General features: G+C 37.0%; 3 protein-coding genes across 3 annotated transcripts in view; all 3 read right to left on the bottom strand.

Annotated features, from left to right (window-relative positions):
* Positions 1-33: 33 nt before the first annotated feature.
* On the bottom strand, positions 34-2,627 carry LOC143445561 (large ribosomal subunit protein mL46-like). The gene is made up of 5 exons (XM_076944743.1): positions 2,278-2,627; positions 1,191-1,337; positions 942-1,050; positions 673-812; positions 34-475 (listed from the first exon to the last, which is right to left on the bottom strand). The coding sequence occupies exons 1-5, from the start codon at positions 2,470-2,472 to the stop codon at positions 170-172; spliced, it is 897 nt and encodes a 298-aa protein (XP_076800858.1). The 5' UTR covers positions 2,473-2,627; the 3' UTR covers positions 34-169.
* LOC143445562 (mediator of RNA polymerase II transcription subunit 4-like) lies at positions 2,546-5,923 on the bottom strand. Its single transcript, XM_076944744.1, has one exon. It carries the CDS (start codon positions 4,079-4,081, stop codon positions 3,323-3,325), a length of 759 nt encoding a protein of 252 aa, XP_076800859.1. The 5' UTR covers positions 4,082-5,923; the 3' UTR covers positions 2,546-3,322.
* Positions 5,924-7,571: 1,648 nt separating this feature from the next.
* LOC143445310 (dynein beta chain, ciliary-like) overlaps positions 7,572-20,770 on the bottom strand; it is a 28,757-nt gene continuing 15,558 nt past the window's right edge. The window contains exons 52-91 of the mRNA XM_076944332.1: positions 20,527-20,692; positions 20,320-20,422; positions 19,861-20,100; positions 19,576-19,737; positions 19,271-19,464; positions 18,949-19,111; positions 18,521-18,595; positions 18,190-18,381; positions 17,473-17,634; positions 17,278-17,366; positions 17,029-17,173; positions 16,790-16,870; positions 16,530-16,709; positions 16,196-16,339; positions 15,980-16,102; positions 15,609-15,767; positions 15,421-15,536; positions 15,119-15,222; positions 14,948-15,036; positions 14,740-14,865; positions 14,520-14,629; positions 14,290-14,412; positions 13,956-14,160; positions 13,551-13,695; positions 13,264-13,424; positions 12,938-13,108; positions 12,684-12,806; positions 12,296-12,489; positions 11,773-11,888; positions 11,535-11,695; positions 11,129-11,356; positions 10,767-10,958; positions 10,439-10,619; positions 10,101-10,282; positions 9,340-9,494; positions 9,100-9,249; positions 8,799-8,922; positions 8,528-8,657; positions 8,234-8,319; positions 7,572-8,101 (exon numbers count right to left, since the gene is read on the bottom strand). Of these exons, the coding sequence (XP_076800447.1) occupies positions 7,940-8,101; positions 8,234-8,319; positions 8,528-8,657; positions 8,799-8,922; positions 9,100-9,249; positions 9,340-9,494; positions 10,101-10,282; positions 10,439-10,619; positions 10,767-10,958; positions 11,129-11,356; positions 11,535-11,695; positions 11,773-11,888; positions 12,296-12,489; positions 12,684-12,806; positions 12,938-13,108; positions 13,264-13,424; positions 13,551-13,695; positions 13,956-14,160; positions 14,290-14,412; positions 14,520-14,629; positions 14,740-14,865; positions 14,948-15,036; positions 15,119-15,222; positions 15,421-15,536; positions 15,609-15,767; positions 15,980-16,102; positions 16,196-16,339; positions 16,530-16,709; positions 16,790-16,870; positions 17,029-17,173; positions 17,278-17,366; positions 17,473-17,634; positions 18,190-18,381; positions 18,521-18,595; positions 18,949-19,111; positions 19,271-19,464; positions 19,576-19,737; positions 19,861-20,100; positions 20,320-20,422; positions 20,527-20,692 (5,912 nt within the window). The 3' untranslated portion in view covers positions 7,572-7,939. The remainder of the gene's footprint in view (positions 8,102-8,233; positions 8,320-8,527; positions 8,658-8,798; positions 8,923-9,099; positions 9,250-9,339; positions 9,495-10,100; positions 10,283-10,438; positions 10,620-10,766; positions 10,959-11,128; positions 11,357-11,534; positions 11,696-11,772; positions 11,889-12,295; positions 12,490-12,683; positions 12,807-12,937; positions 13,109-13,263; positions 13,425-13,550; positions 13,696-13,955; positions 14,161-14,289; positions 14,413-14,519; positions 14,630-14,739; positions 14,866-14,947; positions 15,037-15,118; positions 15,223-15,420; positions 15,537-15,608; positions 15,768-15,979; positions 16,103-16,195; positions 16,340-16,529; positions 16,710-16,789; positions 16,871-17,028; positions 17,174-17,277; positions 17,367-17,472; positions 17,635-18,189; positions 18,382-18,520; positions 18,596-18,948; positions 19,112-19,270; positions 19,465-19,575; positions 19,738-19,860; positions 20,101-20,319; positions 20,423-20,526; positions 20,693-20,770) is intronic.

Below are 20,770 nucleotides of genomic sequence, written 5' to 3'. Positions count from 1 at the left end.
TCGAGCAGTAATAAATAAAACAATTAACAAGTGTTTAAACATCTATCGTAGTATTTGCAATGCACGAAATACAGCACACAATTAGAAAAAAAAACCACAATATTTTGCGTCACAAATGACTTCTGGACATGCTTTCATTCAAAGTCTTTTAAATAAGCAATGATATATACTAAAATATGATTTCGTCAATAGCTTTGCTATATTTGGGTTTTAAGAAACTGCGCATTTCGTCTTTCGCAACCCAAGCGTAATCGAGCATTTTGTTCAAGTCTATATCCAAGTTAAACGTAGCGGTGGATTGGGTTTCGGAGACTCTAGGTACAAATGCGTTGTAAATGAAAAGCTTTGCGCCAACATAGGCATCAGTACGTGCGTTCTTCGGAAATTTATACTTGTAGAAGCCGGAAGGGGCGTTTGATACAAATGAGGCATCCACAAGCGTTCCACAATGAGAGGTCAGTGCTCTTTCCGCCGACTGTTAAGATCAAAAAGTATTAGGAATGAAAACTGTTGTCATTCTTATAACTCAAAAGGGACGGTAGAGTACAATCAGTTAAAGTTAAAACTTACGACAATACTTGCAGGCATAACCACCAATCATATTTGACTAAAACTAAATAATATGGCCAACATCATGTACAATTTCAACAATGAACAAAAAAGATGGGAAACCTGTCGTAAGTTTTCCTCCTCTTGCCATTCCTCTGTTGGTAACATCCACACAGTGTCATTGCCCAGCTTCTGCTTTGATATGAGCACAAGATAGTCTTTTGGACGACGATTGATGTTTTTGAAATCAGCATCATTCAGGTCTGTGGCGTACATATACAATATATTGAATATGACACAACTGAGTTTCCATTGTACATACAAATATTGTGTATCTGTAGTATAGACTAGTATAGACTGTAGAAAATTCATTTGAAGATATTTTGCTGCACCTAATTCTGTCGTTGATTCAGTAAATTCCTTAAATGCCTGATTATAATCATCTTCATAATCTTGCTTTGATACTTTGAAATCCATTTCCGAAGCATCTCGCTTTCCACTCTGTTATAAATTTCAAATATGCAATGCCAATTAACAAAAAATAACGTTGGGACAGAATTGCTTGCACAGCAAATTCCACAGACAAGTGAAACATGGTAAAAATTTATGTGAAACGTCCATAAACAGTAAGAATTCTTTACCTCAATGTCATTCATTAACTGTGTTTGTTTTATCTTTTCAAGTTCCCACTCATTTAATATGCTGTTTTCGTATTCCATTTGCTCTTTTAAAGATATGTAGCGTTTTTGAAATTCTGATAAATCTTCTTCAATCAAAGGAAGTCGAATCTGCAAATAAAATTAAAAATACACAACATTTGACAAAATTTTATAATCAGTTGGCGCTGACTTTTCAAAATCGCTGTGGGTGCAAGTTACCCAAAAATAGTTCGTCTTACACCTTCGTATAAAAGGTATAGCTTATCTTACACCCCCTTTATACGTGGGAAATTAGTACTGGTCCCAACTAATACTAATACAAACTTGTAGCTAATAAGACAATTAATGCAGAAAGTCCATAATTCATTAATTTGCAAATAACTGCAACTAGTTTGCAGCAACTTCTTGGTACTTAAAGAAAACTTTCTGGCTATCTAAACTTCTAAACCATATAATCTATTTTTCAGTGGAGTGCTATTACGGCATTAGAAACAGTTAAGATTCATCTTATATATCGTAACCATAAGCAGCCTATTTCCACTGCTTTGCAAGATAAGCATAAATATCAGATTGAGTACTGTAAACTAGCCAATTAACAGATAAGGAAACTTTTGTTTTAACAAAAAGTCATGCAAACCAGAGCTGAAGGATACCAACCTACGGCCTAGGTAGTACAAATGATGAACCTAAACCAGAATACTTCTAACTGGTGAACAAATAACAACACAAAATGACCTGACAAATCAAGCTCTTGGTACAATCCTAAACAATTATCTATTCACTCCAGTGGACTAAAAACTGGCAATATGTGTAGTTATACCAAATTTAATAACACTGTGCATCATGAGGAACATTAGGCAACAGCATTATTATTATTAAACAAATTCAATCACTTTATTAAAAGAAAGGTCCGATAACCAGCAAAAGGTGTGACGCACCTCAATAACCCACCTTGTGCACTAGTAATTAAATAAGTCGCAGACTTAATCAGAATCAGTCAAAAAACATATATGTCAAACTTATAACCCCTTATGTTCCTTTATGTAAGATCAAATCACTTGAAACTTACCAAACAGACACCAGCCTGTAGCATCCATGGTGACGGACATTGCGATGACACTTGCTCTATATCATGAACTTCCCGTTTCAGGTGTTTCGACAAAGATTGCTTATCGCTCACAATGCATCGGTTGTATGAATAAAACCATCTTGTTCCTCCTTGCTTTATTTTATGAAAGAGTCGTGATGATAACTGGGTTGCCATCACCTTGTTCGAGAGCTTTATTGAACAAATTTGGGTGATTTTAAGTTAGCCAAACATTTTGAAGTGATAACACCTGGAGATATAAAGAACAGTAGAGGATTAAGACATACTTGTGCTTCAGAACTAACACTTTTGATGATTGCAAAGTATTTTGAATATAATATAGCGCAAACCAACTAGGCCTTGGACAACTTATCTGGCTTAACAGATAAATCTCTTAGCAACTAAGAAATTTGAAAGCCATTAGCCGAAAGTATACATGTAGGAAAGAATTGGGTAATTAATACACCAACTGGAATGCGCTGTTCTGATAACCATTTTAATGCTGCTATCTTTTATTTCCCTGATGAACATTGGAGTCTAGTATGATATACTTTGCTAATACAACAGTTTTAAAACAATTCTTTATAGATAATAGTTTTGCCTGCAATTGAAAACATAGCATTACAATTATCGACCATTATGGCAGCAAATAGCTAAAAAATTAGCTACATTCTTAGCATTAAGTTAACAGCTCTACATGATTGGTTTTAGATTTTCAATGAAACAGTGATGTTAAGGTGCTAGCAGATAAACTATGGACACATACACCAATAGCATGAATAAAAGTAAAGGTCATTGTGTAATGCACAGCATCTACGGACAAAATGCTTCTTTGTGAAAATCATACAAATGTAACTAAGATAACACATATGACTCAAGCATTGCCATGTTATAGAACAAGAAAAACTTGGTACTAGAATGTATTAGTCAACTCTCGCTCTCACAAATATTGAGAAATTAAATGAATCATACCAAATTAATCAATATTCTTGAAAAATGAACTAAAATTTAGTCATGTTCAGGTGGACTAATCATTGCCAAAACTAGAATCAGAAGAATCAGATGTAGACGATTCTGATGACATAACTTCAACTTCATCATGACCCTTTAATAAATTCATTCCACCTAAGTCCGACGGGTTAGTTGACCAACGAGAGTCAGTTTTGAAATCTGGTACTTGGAGGCCCTCAGTTCCAAGTTGCTGAGGTATTTTTAGGTCTTCATCAGTACTCCTAGGCATTTGATTTATCTGTCCAAGAAGACCACTCCTCATTTGGATGTCTTGAGGATATGGTCTGCGCGGATCACCTGCAGTCCAATCCAGCGGAGCAGCTATGGAACAGCAGGCACTTATTTTATGAGCGTATTTGATAACCGACTCACAAGATACTGATTCCTTACTGGCAGCATCAAACTTTTTCAGACCTTCCTTGGCACGATATAATGCTGCTGCAAGAGTAAACTCGGCATTTTTGAGCCGCCTTTGCAAACAGCCGATAACTTGATTTTGGGTAGAAATATCAGATTTTAAGAGCTGTATGTTATGATGGAGTCTTTGCTGTTCCCTTGCAATGGCTGCAAGACCTGACAGCTCTTTGTTTTTATCAATAAGCAAGTCAGTTAAGGCAGAGGCATCCATCTTAAACTCAGGTTGAGAAGTTTCCAAATCTTGCGTTGATTGCTGCTGAGCAAGGGTGTCAAAAAGCTGCCTAATAATTAAATCAATGTCATCGATACAAAAAAGAAGTCGGTTCCTGGTGCTCACGCTATCTCCTTGGCCATCCATGTTTCTAAAGACACTTTTATAAAAATCCACAACCTATGAATCTTGTGATTTAAAATGGGTAGGTTAAATTATTTCATACACTTATTAATACTACCCAACTGAGATTGCAAAAATTTATCTGTACAATGAATACATTTTGTTAGTTGATATCTTTTCTTGTTTCTTGGGGCACTAAGCGGCAGACACAGGTGACCTTAGAGTTGTTCGTTATCTCACCCTATGCAAAGTATTTATTTATTTTCAAAACTTTTGTCAGTGCTACAAGATATCCCTTTCTTCATCAAAAATATTAAACAAAAGGGCCCTAGGCATTCTCATTTTCAAATAGAGCAACTACGACCTGCGGGCCAGTGGCCCACCGAAGGATATTGCATAGGTTGGGTGGAGTTATTGTAAAGTTTGAGTTTTCATAAATATGTATGCATTATACATAAATGTATTATTGGAGACTACCAAACATCAAACCAGTCTATTCAAAGCAATACAACTAAAAAACACTGAGATAGACAAGACTTTTAGGCTCGTAGGCACTATAACACCACATAACAAACAATGGCATTATGGTTAAAGTGTCTAAAGGTACAAAAAACGCTTATTTGTACTTCATAACAAAACTACTTCTACGTATGTTAGGCATGTCATTTCTAAATTTAAGTATCCCCAAAGAGAATTGGTACAAATAAAAGAATAGCAGTTTTCAACAGATTGACACAAAGATTTTTTAGCATAATGCTATATTTTCAGATTAAAAGAACATAAATATTGGACCAAATAATGGCACAAAATAATTACAACGTCAGAAATTCTTATTATCTAGCCATCTTGAAATATCTCAAAAATCAATGCGACTCTCGGTTTAAAAAGGTTTCTTATCCTCGAAGTAGTCTAAACTGGTAAAAACATTTAAAAAAAAACCTTACTGCTTTAAGCACGCAGCATTTTAATTCTTGCAAATCCTGTTTTAAACTTTATATATTAGTTTTCCAAGCTAGGCTAATTCGTATAGTGTATAATATTGCCCCGTCTTTACAATCCAGGGTTGTAATGATTCGAGAAGTATTGACTTGACTCGAGTCACATTTTCTTATGACTCAACTCAAATCAACATCCAAAATGGCTCAAGTCCCGTTATCACAAATGTGATAACAAAAAGTGTTTTAGATAACAAATGCTAGATTTGAGATATTTTTCTAAACAATGACATCTTTCTGTTACAAGTATAAGCCACACCAATTTGTAGATAGCTATGATGTAATACTGTAAAAGCTAATAACCAGTTCAATACAATGCATAGTGCTGTAGTGAGATGAAACCTCAGAAAAGTTTTGAAGTTAAAGGCATTGACTTGACTTGAGTCATAGTTTAAATTGACTAGGCCTAGCTTTACAACTAAAATTAGAAAAAATGACTTGGTTACAACCCCGATCGAAAAGTAAGGCTATTTTCAACAGTAAGTAACATTTTTAAAATAAACTAAACTGCAGTCCACTATTCTGACTATCAGATCATGTTACTAGGCTATAGCCTAGTGCGCTCCAACACATTCAGACATTTTTCAACCTGTTGCAACAGCCCCACCTGACGTCACAATTCGAGTATCTGGGGTCTAGTATACAAATGCATCCTGTGATTGTGCACTTCTGTACTATAGACCCGATCTTTATGTAGGCTACTATCGTTAATGAACGTTATGCATATAGCCTACGAGATATAATTACCGTATATTTTTGTGTATGCAGATTGTACATTTGCAATAGACTAGTACAGGAGTCTAATAGACCTGCAGCTTTAATAACCGGTTTGTCCTTATCACATTTTGCCACGCTTTTCTATTTTCGCAGTTCAAATGGCAACAAGCTGGTAAGCTAACAAGGATTTTCAATGTTGGGAAATGTGATGTAAAAAATCTAACATTAGATTTCTATGGTGTGACGTCAATAAATAATCTGCTTGGTAAGGAAGCGCCGTATTCGAAAAAGGTTGTAAGTTGATAGACAGACTAATTTCAACTTTTATGTTTCGAGAAAGAGGCTCATGGAGGGTATTTACGTAGCGTTGCGTGTCTGCATATTACTGTTGTTGTTCGTGTTGTTTGCAAATTGTAGGCTACTGTACGTCTCTAGCCTACTATTGTATCTTTTTAAGAGGTAATGCCGAACCACCGTACCGTACTTCCCTATTGGCTTGCTCTTTCTGTAAATGTTCAGCGCCGTATACGGTATACGTTGCCGATAACTGCATTGCGGCAAGTAACTGTTTGATAAAAATTTCCACATCACCATTAAAACCATTTAATCAAAAACACAAAGTTGCACCAACTAGGATGCTATGAAATATTGTTCAAAAATCTGTGGCATATTGCTACTTAATGTGCTTGTATAGGCATACTTGTACAGTGCGATTTCAAAGAAAAAGGCCTTCGAATCTTCGGATGGGTTTTCTTTTTGTGGAGGTTTCTTTTCACCATTCAGATGCACTAATCTTAATCAACATAATGTTTGCCGTTTTTATACAGACAATTGTTGCTTTTCAGGTCCTCTTATCAGCTTGTTTGTGGTTGCTGTTAATATCCTACTTCATATAACTTATTATGTATTGTTGCGTGTATCGGCATTGTTGTCATTTTTTATTACTTTTTGATTGCATGTTTGTTTAATGGCCGTGCTAACTATTATTTAGTTTTATCATTTCATTTTGTTGCATTAATCTTGCCCGTTTTAGGCCGCCTGTGAGGCGGACACGCCCTTATTAAGTGTCAGACAAATATATCAAGTAATTTATTATATTGAAGATATATCTGCAGCTCTATACGTATCAACAATCACGGATAGGTTACACTGCCGTGGCACCTCCAAACTCAGTCATTTCACTATTAATTACATGCCACTTTTTTAATGTGACTGCATTATCAACGCAGCAAAGCTTACCACTAGTCTAAACTTCACCTGTAGGCCTACCTCTTAAGTAGGCTAAATCAAGCTCAATCGGAACAAGTCTCAAAGCTACAGGTATATGTCGAAATTTAACACAACAACTTTTTGAAGCACGAAACGAACCGCGAACGCTCGTGCCATCAACGTCATAGCAATCAGTGATGCCGCAGAAAACAAAACAAACATCGTATTTGTAAACACAGCTTCAACGTACTCTAAGTAGAACTTGTGCTGCTGTCACCGTACGTTTGACAAGTTGGAGTTAGCCAATATATCAGCTCTTGCGAGTGGAACAAACCAACTCGCAAGAATCAGTTTCACGAGCTCGTCAGCACGAATTCGCTGCTGTTCACAGGACCAATGAACATAAGAACGTGTCTTGTGTATGTCATTACAAAGACAGTGTAAGCTATTGCCGCTGCATAGGCTACATCGAAGAACACACTGTAACGATCAACTATCGAACCGATGCTCTAAAACTGAAATCGCATTTTTGGAAGACCAAATTAAAGCCGTAATTATTTTGAACCCTACAGCAAACGCATTAACAAAAGATATATAAAAAACTCTACGATTTATTACAAATAATTTATAACATCGTTCACGAACATTAATGCAGTAGAACGAAGAATAATTTTACAGTAACCGCAGAGGTAATCGTCTGCAAATTCATCACGGTTTGTCTACAACAAGGAAATTGGCATACAACGTAGTTAGATAATTACCATTAACAACAATGCACAATTTATTTACTTTAATGCATAGAATAAAAACTGTACAGCACAACGCATTTTTGCGCTTGTCAGCACAATGACTCTAGGGTAATAATAACTAAATATATTTCATACGCATTTAAATCTGAAGTACAATTTATCTAATACATGAAATACAATCGTTATACCTTATGCAACTGTTTTTATGCATTTTACACCATAAGCAAGATGGCTACGCCTCCTATTGTCCATTTGGCTGGTCTTTCTTTTGTCTTCAGGTTGAATGTCCAGACGAAAGTTGGACCTCTTTGTTTCGTCTTATATACTGGGCAGGCGTATATGTTTCGCGTCTCTTGTTTGTCGACAGGTATAGCCTATAAAATTTTCATGGTTGATAAACTTGAAACTGTAAACGGTACTAGTTTTACAGTAGGTCTATACATAGTTTATTGTTGCCAGAAATATATAATTTATCAAGTCGTGGGCCTTTAGCCTAGTATGCTTACTTTTATGAAGATAACCGGCATTGTTGGTGTCAGGTCTTTGAGTACACCTTCAGCTATCAGGGACGTTTGTGTGTCCCATCGCGCGCCTTAAAACACCGCAACAACGTATTTACAAACCTAACATAGCCGCAAAACAGTTATTTTTAAGAATAAGACGTTTTAAAGTTATTTACAAAACTTCAAAATAAGTGTAGGCTATATGTGCTAGCATGATTAGAGGAACAGGCACAGAACAGACATTTATTATTGAAGTTCTATGATACAGCCTACATCCAAATCAACCGCATTAATTACCTTCCATGAAAAGACTGTGCACGTACGCGCCCTCACGTGGTGAGCTACTGAAATCTTCTTTGTTTTTCTTGGTTACATCACACTGAAGGCACATCTTGTCCAACGGCCATTCGTTTTTGCGGGCCATCGCCTATTAAGTTTGTATATGCATGATACTAAATTTAGACAATGGTTTATTACATTGATGTTTAAACTATAGCTTGTAATTGTAACTAAAAGTTTTTAACGGAAGTTGGTTAACAAGTAATCAATTAGAAATTGTCTCCTTTACCTGCATTATAGCTGTAAGAAAACTCTGAGGATTGAAGAAACCACCCAACCAGATGGCAGCAGGAAGCTGGAAGTCAGCAGTCCAATTTTCCAGTTCCTTTATACGCAGAAGAAGATCGACATACCTGTAATTTTCATTAACATTCCAGATGAAACACGAAACTTTCATAAATATTATCAACAAACTGTTTTTAAAACGTTAGCAACGAGAAAGACATTACTTAGCAAGAGATAGAATGATAAATAGGGTACAAAAAAAGATTATTATTGTTCTAAACATCTGTTTCTAATAAACCTCTTACCAGTTAGTCAGGCCTGCCATTGATGGGTAGGCTTTCAAAGCCCAAGACTCTGGAACAGAATCTAAAAACAAAGAATTTCCAAGCGCTTCCATGGAAGCAGTGATAGTTAGTTCACCTTTCAACCCAAGATCTAAAGTCTTTAGTGAAGATCTGCCAAGGTTTTTAAGTTAAAGATCATTACAACATTAATGAACTCATTCTTAAAATAAAAGAACCACACCACATTAGAGTCAAAGTAACCTTATTTCGTCAGTCAGTATGTTCATGCGTTCGCACTCCTGAAAAGCGACGACAACATATGGAGTTCTGTCTGCAGGTTCAACCTTACCCATAAGTTCCATCATGTTAAACGCTTCAGGTAGTTTGTCGAGAATTTCGTCAAGCACAATTTTAATCTGGTAACATCAAGTCAAATTTAAGGGATAAAATTACCCAACAACTTTACGGAAACTAATCCAACAAAAATTATTATTAGTTTCTATTTCAGCAGTAGTATGGCATTTATAGTGATATACCAAATTAAAAATTGTGCATATTTTTAGGAAAGTTGTACTGTCTTTCGCTAGTCATGTCATTCAAACATTTACTTCTTAAATGTAAATAGTTTGCCGGATTTCAAACAATAGGTGGTTTTGGGAAGTGCTCGTAGTACATTTAGAGTGTTACGAATTTAAACTTGTTCTTGTTGGCAAATATCTCTGTGACGTAAAAGTGTTGTCAAATTGTTAGTGGTTCCAAAGAAAATATTTTGTGACACATTGATATGTGGCGTTTAACTTGTGGCCTACTTTGATTGGAGAGGCTATAGCATAAGGCTACCAAAAAATAGTTTTGGCTTAATTCTCTTTTAAAAATGTCTCTTGTGAAAAGCTCTCTCTAAGTAGTGTGTTTTGGAAATGGTATATGATAATTTCTTCTGATGTAGTTAAAAACTTCAAATTTTTGGATAGTATAATCGCTATAGTAGCTTGATTTTAAACAAAGTACAAAATGTTCTTCACTTTTTCCTCTCGAGTGGGTCCAGCTCCTGATCCTGAGCTTGAATCTCGGGGCATCAGCTCTAAGATGGTTCGGAAGAGATTATCGGATGTTGTGGTGAGAAAGTCAATCTCAGCGTTCGGATGTAAACCGTACAAATATGGACTCTCTGGAGGCAACACGTCATCGATATACTGGTGGTAGCCTGCGAAATGATTAAGATTTGAAATCAAATAATTATCTTCCAAATAACTTACAACGATTTCATACGCAAGTAATATATTTCAAATACAGCGTGGTTTTTAATGGACTTTTTGTAAACACATTTACTTTTGAAATGAAATAAACACAAAACAAGTACCGTTGTAATCGAGGCTTGGTGGCAAAGGAAGACCGGGTGCAAGGTAAATAACACTGTCAAACATGTCCTGGTTCATATATTCTTTCAAATAAGTCTTACACAGATGCCTGTCCCAATCGTCAGTAATGTGGCCTCCGTACATGATTTCGCCAAACAAATACCGTAAGTCGTCCCACGGTACCTACGGAAAAAAGAATTACCTATACAGAATATCGTTTCGAAATATAAAAGAAATCATATACTTTGTAGCACTGACTACTGAATAATTATCAAATGGAAACATGGCAGTTAAGATAAACCCTTCCGTGAGATTCAAGAAAACTCTTACTTTCTGGTTTGCTTCCAGGTAGTTGTAAAGTACATTGACGGAAATGGTGAGATCTCCGGTGTTGAATGGATAGATTCTATTCCAGCCTTGAGGACCAAACTTGCGCCTCTCAGACACTACCGCGTGAAAATAGCAAAGAGAAAAGAGGATGCTCTTGAACTCTGTCTCACGGCTACACATTTCCAGTGTATCCTTTATTAAGAGTTGTACAGTAAATGGACTCGTATATGTAACACAGGTATTCTACACACAGTAAACGTCTGCAAATATCTATATTTGTTAACCTAATAGGAGATAGTAAGTCAGGATTAATATTCAAAAGATTAAAGATGTTTTAGTTCGTGTGATCTGCGATGTAGTACTTGGTTAAAGTTATCCAAAGCTTTGTGCAAGTTAGAATGCATTCCCGTCGGTGGTTCGTTGGTAATCTTGATGGCAGTGTCTAGAATGCCTTGAGGAATAATGTGACTGTCTGCAGTAGCTGCTGGTTCCGCGCTCATAAAAACTCGAAAGTCTGAATGACTTCCAACGCTGTGCTTTTCAAGTTTGTTTTGTAGTGTCATCAACCAGCGTTGAACCAGGTGTATGTTCTGCAAAAAAAAATTCATCCAAATATCACGCAAAGTGTGGCATCAATACACAATATCCAAACTGCAGGTGTTGCTTTGTTTCTATTAATAATTTGGCCTTGCATAAAATTGACAACTTCAGCACTAGTCAACTAGAGTCACTAGACGACAGTCTCGTTTAGGAGCCATTCTTCCATACCTGCAGCACCACCCAGTGGCCATGCTCTGCAGCGACATCTAAAGCTGATTCTGCAACGACCTCTTGTCCTTGACCGAGCGAAACATTGTGAAATTTTTTATTGTCAATTGTAAAGCCCAGTTTCTTGCCAAGCGTTTCGACATCCTTCAGAGGATCGACTCCTTTAAATTAAACAAAAACGTTGTTAACGCATGGTTTTGCACTGCAAATGGACCATACTTCATAAGCTATAACTTACCTGGAGAAAGAATAAAAAACGTCGGGGTTTGCGGCCCTGTTTCCTCGTACGATCTCTCAAATGCAATTCCTCTGGTGTCGGTGAACTCAGGACCAAGTTTGTCCTCGACAAAGTCTCTGTCCAACGGAAATTGGAACAAAAAATGGATTAATTAAAAAATTATGTTGTTTTGAAGTAAACACTTTTTCTCAAATAACAAAATTTTGAACTGCAACGGTTGCTACTAGTATTTGTAACAGAGTAGTTTGCTAATGTTATAGCCGCCAGTGTTTTGTGAACTACAGTTGAATACCGAAGAGTTAAAGAGCTTTTCCTATATTTAGCTGGCAGCTTTTCCATGTAACTACATGTATAAGGGACGAGTATAGGACCACTCTAAATACCACAGAGTAGCAACTATAGTCATAAATAACATCGCCAATCACAGTTGCTTTAGCACAGTTGCTTTAGTACCTCATTACATTAGCTGCGTTTGTTACAATGGCAACCTTTTGGTAATCGAAATGGTTCGGGCAAGTATTACCTGACAGCATAAGTCATTCTGTCAGGCCTGAGTGCTCTCATAATGCAAAGCTTCTGAAGCGCGTTTTTGTTCTTCCACTCTTGTGGTAACTTTTCTTTTTCAGGAGCCTCGCTCTCTGCAAGTTTCTTCCACCTCTTTGCTGATCCTTCGATGTCGCGATCCAAATTACGGAACTCCTCCATTTCAGACAAGAGCTGGAGAAGTAATTGACGTCAGGGACAATGTAACAATATCAGATCAACTGATATGCATTTAAAACTATTTTTGCAGATTTTACAAGCACGGCTATCTGTGTTTTGTTTGTTTGTTAGTGGCGTTTTAATACTTTATTCAACTATAAAAAGTTAAAATAGAAACGTCTTTGTCAGTTAAAACATGAAAGCAATACCTTGATTGCTCCCCACGATGTGTTGTTTAGGAAGTCAACTGGGCTTGTTACATTGTGCTGAGATGGGAAACGTAGCAAGAAATCCAACTCCAATGGATTGATTTGGCGTAGAACTAGAAGGACCTGATAAACAAGTCGGATTTAACTACCTCATAAAGACATCCCTGTATCGCAAAATTATCACAACGATCCTATTTTAATATCAAGGGTTGAGAATTTCAAAAATCTTTTTTTAAAGAAGGTTACAAAGGTACCTGAAATGCAACTTGTGCAGTGAAAATGATCTTATGTTTCTCAAAGAGTCCTCGTGACGTGTAGAGGAAGACGGAATAGGTTATCGAAGTGATGAGGTTCTTGACCCGGTTCTTCAAGTTTTCATCAACATCTGCTTTCATCACTGCTTTCTCGAAGACGATGCTGAACGACTGCAAATGACGAAATATCAAAAGTGAATTTGTTAAAGACATCAAAATCAACTAAAAACCAACCGCTAATGATTGATCATCATTTCATAGCTTTAATACGCAGTGTTTTAAAGCATTCAGTCTTTTCCTGAATATTAGATTAAAATATTACAAACCTTAAGAGAAAACTGGTACATAGGATGGATTTTGTTCAAGTCGTTCAGAATAAAATATAGCAAGGAAGCCCGAGCGGCAGCCGGTCTGTAGTGTTCCCTCGCTTCGTTGATCTGAACTTCGGTTGTCTTTGCTTCTTGCACTTTGATCTCAACCTCAGCAGCTAGCATGGAAAGGAAGCAGAAATTAGGAAGTTGAATTCATTCACTTGGAAACCTGTTACTATTAGTCTTATATAAAAAGATTGCTTTTTTCCACGTCATTTTCGATTGAACTTAATTATTTATACCGGTTTTCTTTGTATTTTCAAGGTTTTCCACAAGAGCGGTATCACTGAGAAAGTTTCCAGATGCAGCGGAGAGCCTGGCTAAAAGATCATCCTCTAAGCGTTTTAGGGTGATCTTGAAGTCGTTCTGTTGCTTGGTAAGGTCAAGCTGTAAAAGCAAAAGTAAATAAAGACAACGTTAAACAACGCAGACGGTGGTGACGCTCAACGAGTAATTAGGCCCAAGTTCTTCACGTTCTAATTCTCAAATGCTACATCGCGCGGAATGAAAGGTTGGCCGTAAGGGTAAATTCTATACCTATGAAAATAAGTTAGAAAGTGAAATTATTGGTAACAAGTAAAGATATTAAAATCTGACTACGCTTCCAATACAAAATTTGACTTTTACTTTTCGTAGAGCTTCCTAACCTTAAGCGCTTCAAGATCGGGGCGTTCCATCCCGACCACGTTGGCCAGTAATTGATCCTCCAGTCCTTCCCTGGTAACAGTGAAGTTGATGAGGGTGCATTGAGCTTGCAACTCCGGCTGATAGTGAGGATTAGCGAGTTTGGTGTGCAGGATCAAACGGAAGCTCGGATGAAATTCGCACTCCTTGTCACCTATCTTGATATACCTGTAGAAAAAGTCACAAATCTTCCTGCAGCGAGTTTCAATTTAAAAAAATGAATTTAAACTGGTTGATAGCCCATTGTTTCTGTTCAACTTTCCATCAGTGGAATTTGCCAATCCATATGTTGCTTACCTTCCCTTTTTGATTGTTTCACGTCCCAGAAGTGGTCCAAGTACTGGATCCACATTTTCTTCGATGTTTTCTATCAATACAGGGTCGCCGACGCCCAATGCATTCTCAATGGTGTCCAAGTATCTTAAAACAAAAAATAATAGTTAAAGAATTAGTTCGGAATGTTTTATAATTTATGTTTCTGAAATGATTAGTTATTAATCTCAATTTCCATCCATTAACATAGCTACCCTCTTTGTCCTATTCTTATGACTTTCAGCTCATTGCCATATTTCTTTTTTATCCATTTTATGCCCTGAAGCTGTGGATCGACCATTAGTGGCCAACGTTGGCAGTTGGTCTGCGTAGAAGTAAAAGCGTAGGCAGTTACAGAAAGACATATCAATTTTTAACCAGTAGCATTTTACACTATAAAGCAACGGTATATATATAGAGAGAGTTCTTGCTTACCAAGATTGTCGCATTTTCCGTTGACATTCTATCGGAAGGCAATCCTTCGTTGTTCCATCCAGCGATATCCGCTTCATCAGTGAGCATCGTGATAAAATCCATGTCTTCCGAGATTGGGATTGGAGTCTGATGATACAATGTAAGTTATTAACTATTTATATTCGTAAAGGAATTACAATAAAAGTCGTTGATATAACAAGTAGCAAACCTTAAGCGATTGCAAGAATGGAATCCATTTTTCGTGCAGAAGACGTTGACGATAAGGTTTTGTAAAGTAACCCACATAAGATACAAAGGCTGAAACAAAACGTTGAAAATAGAATATTTTTTAAAAAAAAGTTGTTTAAAATAAACATTTATAGCTATTTTATGTTCTGACCGGCAATAACCAAAGTGTTTCCAGTTAATTTCTTCTCTTGCTGGCGGAAAGTTTCAACAGATTGAGCCCAACGCACGTTCTCACTAGTAAGACCTCCAACTAATCTGCGTTTGTATTAGTACATATTATGTAACTATTTTTCTTCTTTCCTATAATTACAGCAAGTGATTTCAAATTAATCTAAACATGCTTACAATAAAAGTTTCTAGGTTTATCCAATACATATCATATCATAGCTGGAGACATAAGTTGCGAATTTCAGCTTTTAATTTGAAATAAAATATATGCATGAATGTGTATACCTGTTAGCAAGCGATATGGTAAGTTGGGTCGCTTCAGCATCTTGTTGACACTTGAGTTTTGCTGCAGTCGCTGCTTCGAATTTGGCCGTGAGTTGAGCTAAATTTTCGTTCAACGTCTGCGAAATAGCTTGCGGTTCAGCATGACAAAAACTACAATATTAAATTTAATTTTTGTTCCAACCACTCACGGCAATCTTGCTTTTGATCACTGCCAACTTTTCCTGGGCGGCTTGTAATTCGGCCGTGGCTTTCGCGAGAGCCATTCTTTTTGGTTCAACGTCACAGAAGATTTCATAGAAGCGTACAATATTTACCGTCCAAGCACACAATCCAGCAGCAGCAAACGACTGTAGTGTAAATTAGGTTGATACTTACACGAAATATTTTCAAAAAGATTCTCAGTATTTTGGTTCGTTTAAGTCTTAAACGAACTTTTGTTCGAACCAACTTATGTCTTAAACTTTAAGATGTTCAGAATTCTAGCAAGCCTTATTCAACTATATTGTGCACACGTTCTGTATGCACGGTGAGTTGAACTTAAATTACAAAGTATATTTACTTTTCCTCGAACAAACTCTGGGTCGAATTCGGGACTCTCCAAGAAAGGTTTGATTGCCTTTAAGCAATTTTCGTGAATGTTTTCTTTGTCATAATTAATCAGGGCATCCAAAAATTGATCAACCTGAACACAATATATTAATTATTATCTGGACTATAAGAAGAAAATTTATAACATATTGTGGTAATAAATCAAAGAACAGAGACACAACTTTACCTTTGCCATCATAATCTTCCCAGATTTCCAGCTCTTGTCTTTGGGTATTTTACCTCCAGGAGCCATAAGGACCAAGACGGCAGCGATGACGTTGACAACTGCTCCTGGCGGTGCACCGAAAGATTTTAATTCTGTAAGGTTGTTCTACATACAAAAGATAAAGTAAAATTTTATTTACTAAACCCACAACAAGACAACTAACTTTATCACAATCTAATCGTTACTGTTAATTATCTCAAATGCGTGGTAAGGTAAGATGAGTACATGAGGTGTCGAAAAAAGTAGCTTGAAAATACGCTCACTGTACCCGACACCGTAAAGAACACTGTCACACCTTGTTAAGAGTATCCAGAGCGTCTTGGGCAGCAAGAAGAGCAGGTTCAGCTTTTGCGAGATCGGTTTCACAATCTGCCTTCTTCTTCGAAACTTCGATTTCTATGACGGTAACTTTTTCTTCTTCTATGTCAGCGATCGCTTTCTCCTTACTCACTTTTTCAGTTTCAACTCCCACAACCTATAAAATAAACAAATAATATCGACTATATGCTTGTAAGTATACTAAAGACATAGCTTCTGTATAGGCATCATGAATACCTGAATCAGTTTGTCTGCGTCTTCATTCTTCTGTTTTAACTCAACTTCTTGGGCGGCAAGCTTCGCTTTGAGATCATCAACCTAGCAAAAGTGTGGTTAATGATAACATTTATGAAAGAACAATATTTTTCTTATAGATCATATTAAAATACCTTTAGGAAAAGCTTTAAAGAGAACTGTCAGTTAAGATTACCTTTCACGTATTTCCAGTCGCTTATGATCAAACCACGTATATATACCTGGGCTGCTGTGCTTCTCAGTTTCTCTAAACCGTTTTCCAGCCGCTCAACTGAGGCCTGTAGTTCGGTGTTTTTCTTAACAAGGAGGGCTTCATAGAGCTTGATCTGTTCCAGGAAGCTCTTCGGTGTCGTGTAATTGTATCGCCTATAAAATTATTTACGCAGTGGATTATACCTATAGCTTGTAGGAAAGCAAATATTCACACTTCAAATTTTTATCGTGCCATGTACAATAGCGTCATAACGTACCTTTCATTTAACAGATAATCTTTTCCCTGTCCATTGACACTCATATGCACGTAAGACATGAATTTGCTGATAGAGTCCCGCTCATGCTCCTATTGGTAATACAAGTCACAAAATATATCATTAACCATTTGTTCTTTTAACTCGCGACGGTCGGTTTCTACTATAATTCACAAATGTAAAACGGTAAAGAAATACCTCAATAAGATCAATCTCGCCCAAGAACCGTAAACTGACTGATTCCAGTGCATCCTGCGGCCATTCATGGAACCAATCGATGGATGTGCAGTTAACGACTCCGGGAAACTTCCGGGCTCGCACCCTAAGTGTGTTTCCCACAGGTGAAAAGCATAGCGCCACCTAACGAAAGAATTCATAAACTATAAAAATATGGGATTAACTGTGAAGGTTTTTGCACGAAAGTACTAGGGCTAAGAAATTAGCCGATTGGCATCAGTCTGTTCAGCCATTCCTCGCCCTTGGCCACGCAGCTTCTTGCGCAGTGAATGCCACCAAAGGAACCTGTCTTCTGGTGGCGCAATGCGTGTTTACCCTCTTCACACAGCCTTCTCAAGGCTGAAGGCCAAGCAAGGAAGTACATACCATTTTAATTCCATTTAAGGCCAAGCAAATACCATTTTAAAGTCTTTGGTATGACCAGACTCGGAAGTTGGGTATGCCATGCTGATGATCAAAGTTTATCATGGAAATAAAATATTCAAACATCAAAGTAATAATCAGAGAAGAGCATTTCCGCGAATCAATGGATTACAAATAATTTTTAGTCGCTTAAAGCTTTAACCGCTGAGCGGCTGTTACCCAAATACACTTTCGCAGCCGTAGTAAACATCACCGGTCTCCCCAAGGTAAAAGTAGTCAATTTTTGCACAAGCATAAGCTACCTCCTGGTATTACCTTCAAGTTTCGCCGGACTCTTTCGATAAAGAACTTCCAACAGGTTTCCCTGGTATCAACCAAACCGGCTCCTTTGACTTCGTTCCTGACGCCGTTAATGATGTTTTCAACTTCGTCATCAGGGAAAAGATCTGCAATCTCCCCAGTCGACAACATATCGTTGACCAAGACCAGGAAACGTTCGTCTGCAACCTGAAGATTACAAGTAAAACATAATTTCAACAAAGTGGGATGATAAAAACGCTTCAGTCTGTGCTGAACCTCAATGCATAGTGTAAGTGTGTGTGTGTGTGTGTGTGTGTGTGTGTTTTTGACCTTAATTATAACCTACCTGTGCATCAGTTAGAAGGAAGAGGACTCCGAGGTTTTTCACTCCTGCTTTCATAAACAACGCTCCCAAATCAACCTAGAAGTAGCGCAAAAGTAAAGCAACAATGATAAATAAATTGCAAATATAAATATAATCAGCAGTTAATCAAAAGATATATAGATAACCACAAATGATAACCATAAGAAATATTAAAACACGTGTATGATGCAGCTTTTGTCGCCAACTTGCTTGAAGAAACAACAAGTAATAAAATACAAGCGTATAATACGCAATTCACGCTTGTGGTAAAACGATAATGTCTAATGACAGCTTTCAAGCCGTCAAAAGACAACATACCTATCATCCTAAAAATTCAATAAAATAATGCAACTTATCCTAAATATAAAACTAGTAAAATCATCAAAAAAAACACAGGGAATATGCTTTACCTTTAAGTCAGCAATTCCGTAGCCTTTTCTTATGGTGATCTGGAATACTTCTAGATTGCTTATAAACGCTGCCAGTCGTGACAAACTTTGTTTTCCTGATCCACCAACACCGACCAGCAACGCGTTTCCGCGGGGACTTTCAAAAATTCGGTTGATACGACACCTGAAATCCATACAGAGACCTGGGGTAATTGAGATGTCAGTTATATGCGTGAAACGTGTTTCCTGAAAATAAAAACCTTTTGAGATCGCAGCAACATATCTCAAAAAATAGAAAACGGCACAAAATAAATGGATTATTATTTATTATCACTGCACTCACACATGAGCCATTGCATCGCCAAACAAGACCAGATTCATAACTGCATTCATCTCGTTGTAGTTATCCAGAGCTTCAACCAGCAGTGAGTTCAGCTTTTCCCAACTAGGAAGTGGATAATACTTCGGTTCGCCGATTCCATTCGCAAAATGACAGTATATATGCGGATCGGGCGTCAAAGTATTCTCTGGTATATCCTAGAAAAGAAAATTTATGCGTTAATTTGTGGTCTTGAGCTCTTATGAGACAAAAATGTATGCAATTTCAATAACACATTTTACGACAATTTAGATTATTGCGCCAATTACTTCAAAGTATTTCTTTGCAGCTTCCATAGAGAGTTCATCATAATTGGACATGTCTTTTTCGTCTACAAGCTTGTCCTTGTAAACTCGGCATGATTCGTGAAGCCATAACTTTGCCATATCACCGACAGTCTTAACGCAGTCCGAGGTCGCGTAGAGCATGCCCTATTTTGACAAGAATTCTACATAAACTCAACTTATTTAAACATCGACCATTGATCAACCATTTACATACGAGTTTGAAGTCACCCAGTCTTATAATTTTATCTTCGAGTTTGGTTTGCTTACCTGGAAAATGTTGGAAAGGTCACGCAGGTTGAACACATAGTGGAATTTGATAGCGGTCGGAAGAAAAACTTGCGAAATTCTTTGATGCAAGTACAAGGCTGCGTCAACCAACTGACCTGCAGCCTTCTGTACCGCCATGCTGAATTTGCTAGTCTTCAAGTATTGCATATATATGTTGTTATATATTGTCTTCAACGCATCCTTACCCGGGAAACTGAGTGCAAAAACGCAGAAATGGCGCTGCGATAGATAACAGACATAGGTTACAAAATCGTATTAACATAAATAGTGAAAAACAGTATTTACAGAAAAAGCAAAATCGCATACAAACGAAAGCAAAAACATTCTTAAAAGTTTATACAGTGAGGTGGGAAAGATTTTAGGATAAAAATTAATGACAAAGTTTAATGAATTTAATCTCGTTTAGCCTGATTACTAAGTTGGCCAGCAAAGATATACCTGTAAGCGAGAGCTGATAGTAAATGAACCAGCGGTAGGATTCATGCAACATACATATTGGACATTACGAATTTCCTTTAAAGTTAACTTCTGTCGATCATACCTAAAATTACATTGAAATAGAAATATGTCAAATGTCTTTGTTTTACAATCGAAACCAGGTTATTTATTACAGCCTAAAAAACGACCAAAGTAAAATTAATTTACCAATGTTTGTAGTCCATGTGTTGTCTGATGAGGGTATGGGGCTGCACAGTCCCATATTTGTCCACCTCTGGCATATTAATGTCATCTATGAAATAAACAAGCTTCTTCGTTCCAGGTGGACCGTAATTGCGACCAGCTTTCTTCTCCAGTGGTTTCTCCAACACGGCTGTGAAAAACACTCAAAACTTAAACTGTCTTGACAAATACAGACAAGAGACAACCTATGTTTAGGTTTTTGAACGGT

This window comes from Clavelina lepadiformis, chromosome 2, assembly GCF_947623445.1.
Source record: "Clavelina lepadiformis chromosome 2, kaClaLepa1.1, whole genome shotgun sequence".
Classification (NCBI taxonomy): Eukaryota; Metazoa; Chordata; class Ascidiacea; order Aplousobranchia; family Clavelinidae; genus Clavelina; species Clavelina lepadiformis.
The sequence above is the reverse complement of the archived record's forward strand: the minus strand, read 5'-3'. Positions and strand labels throughout refer to the sequence as shown.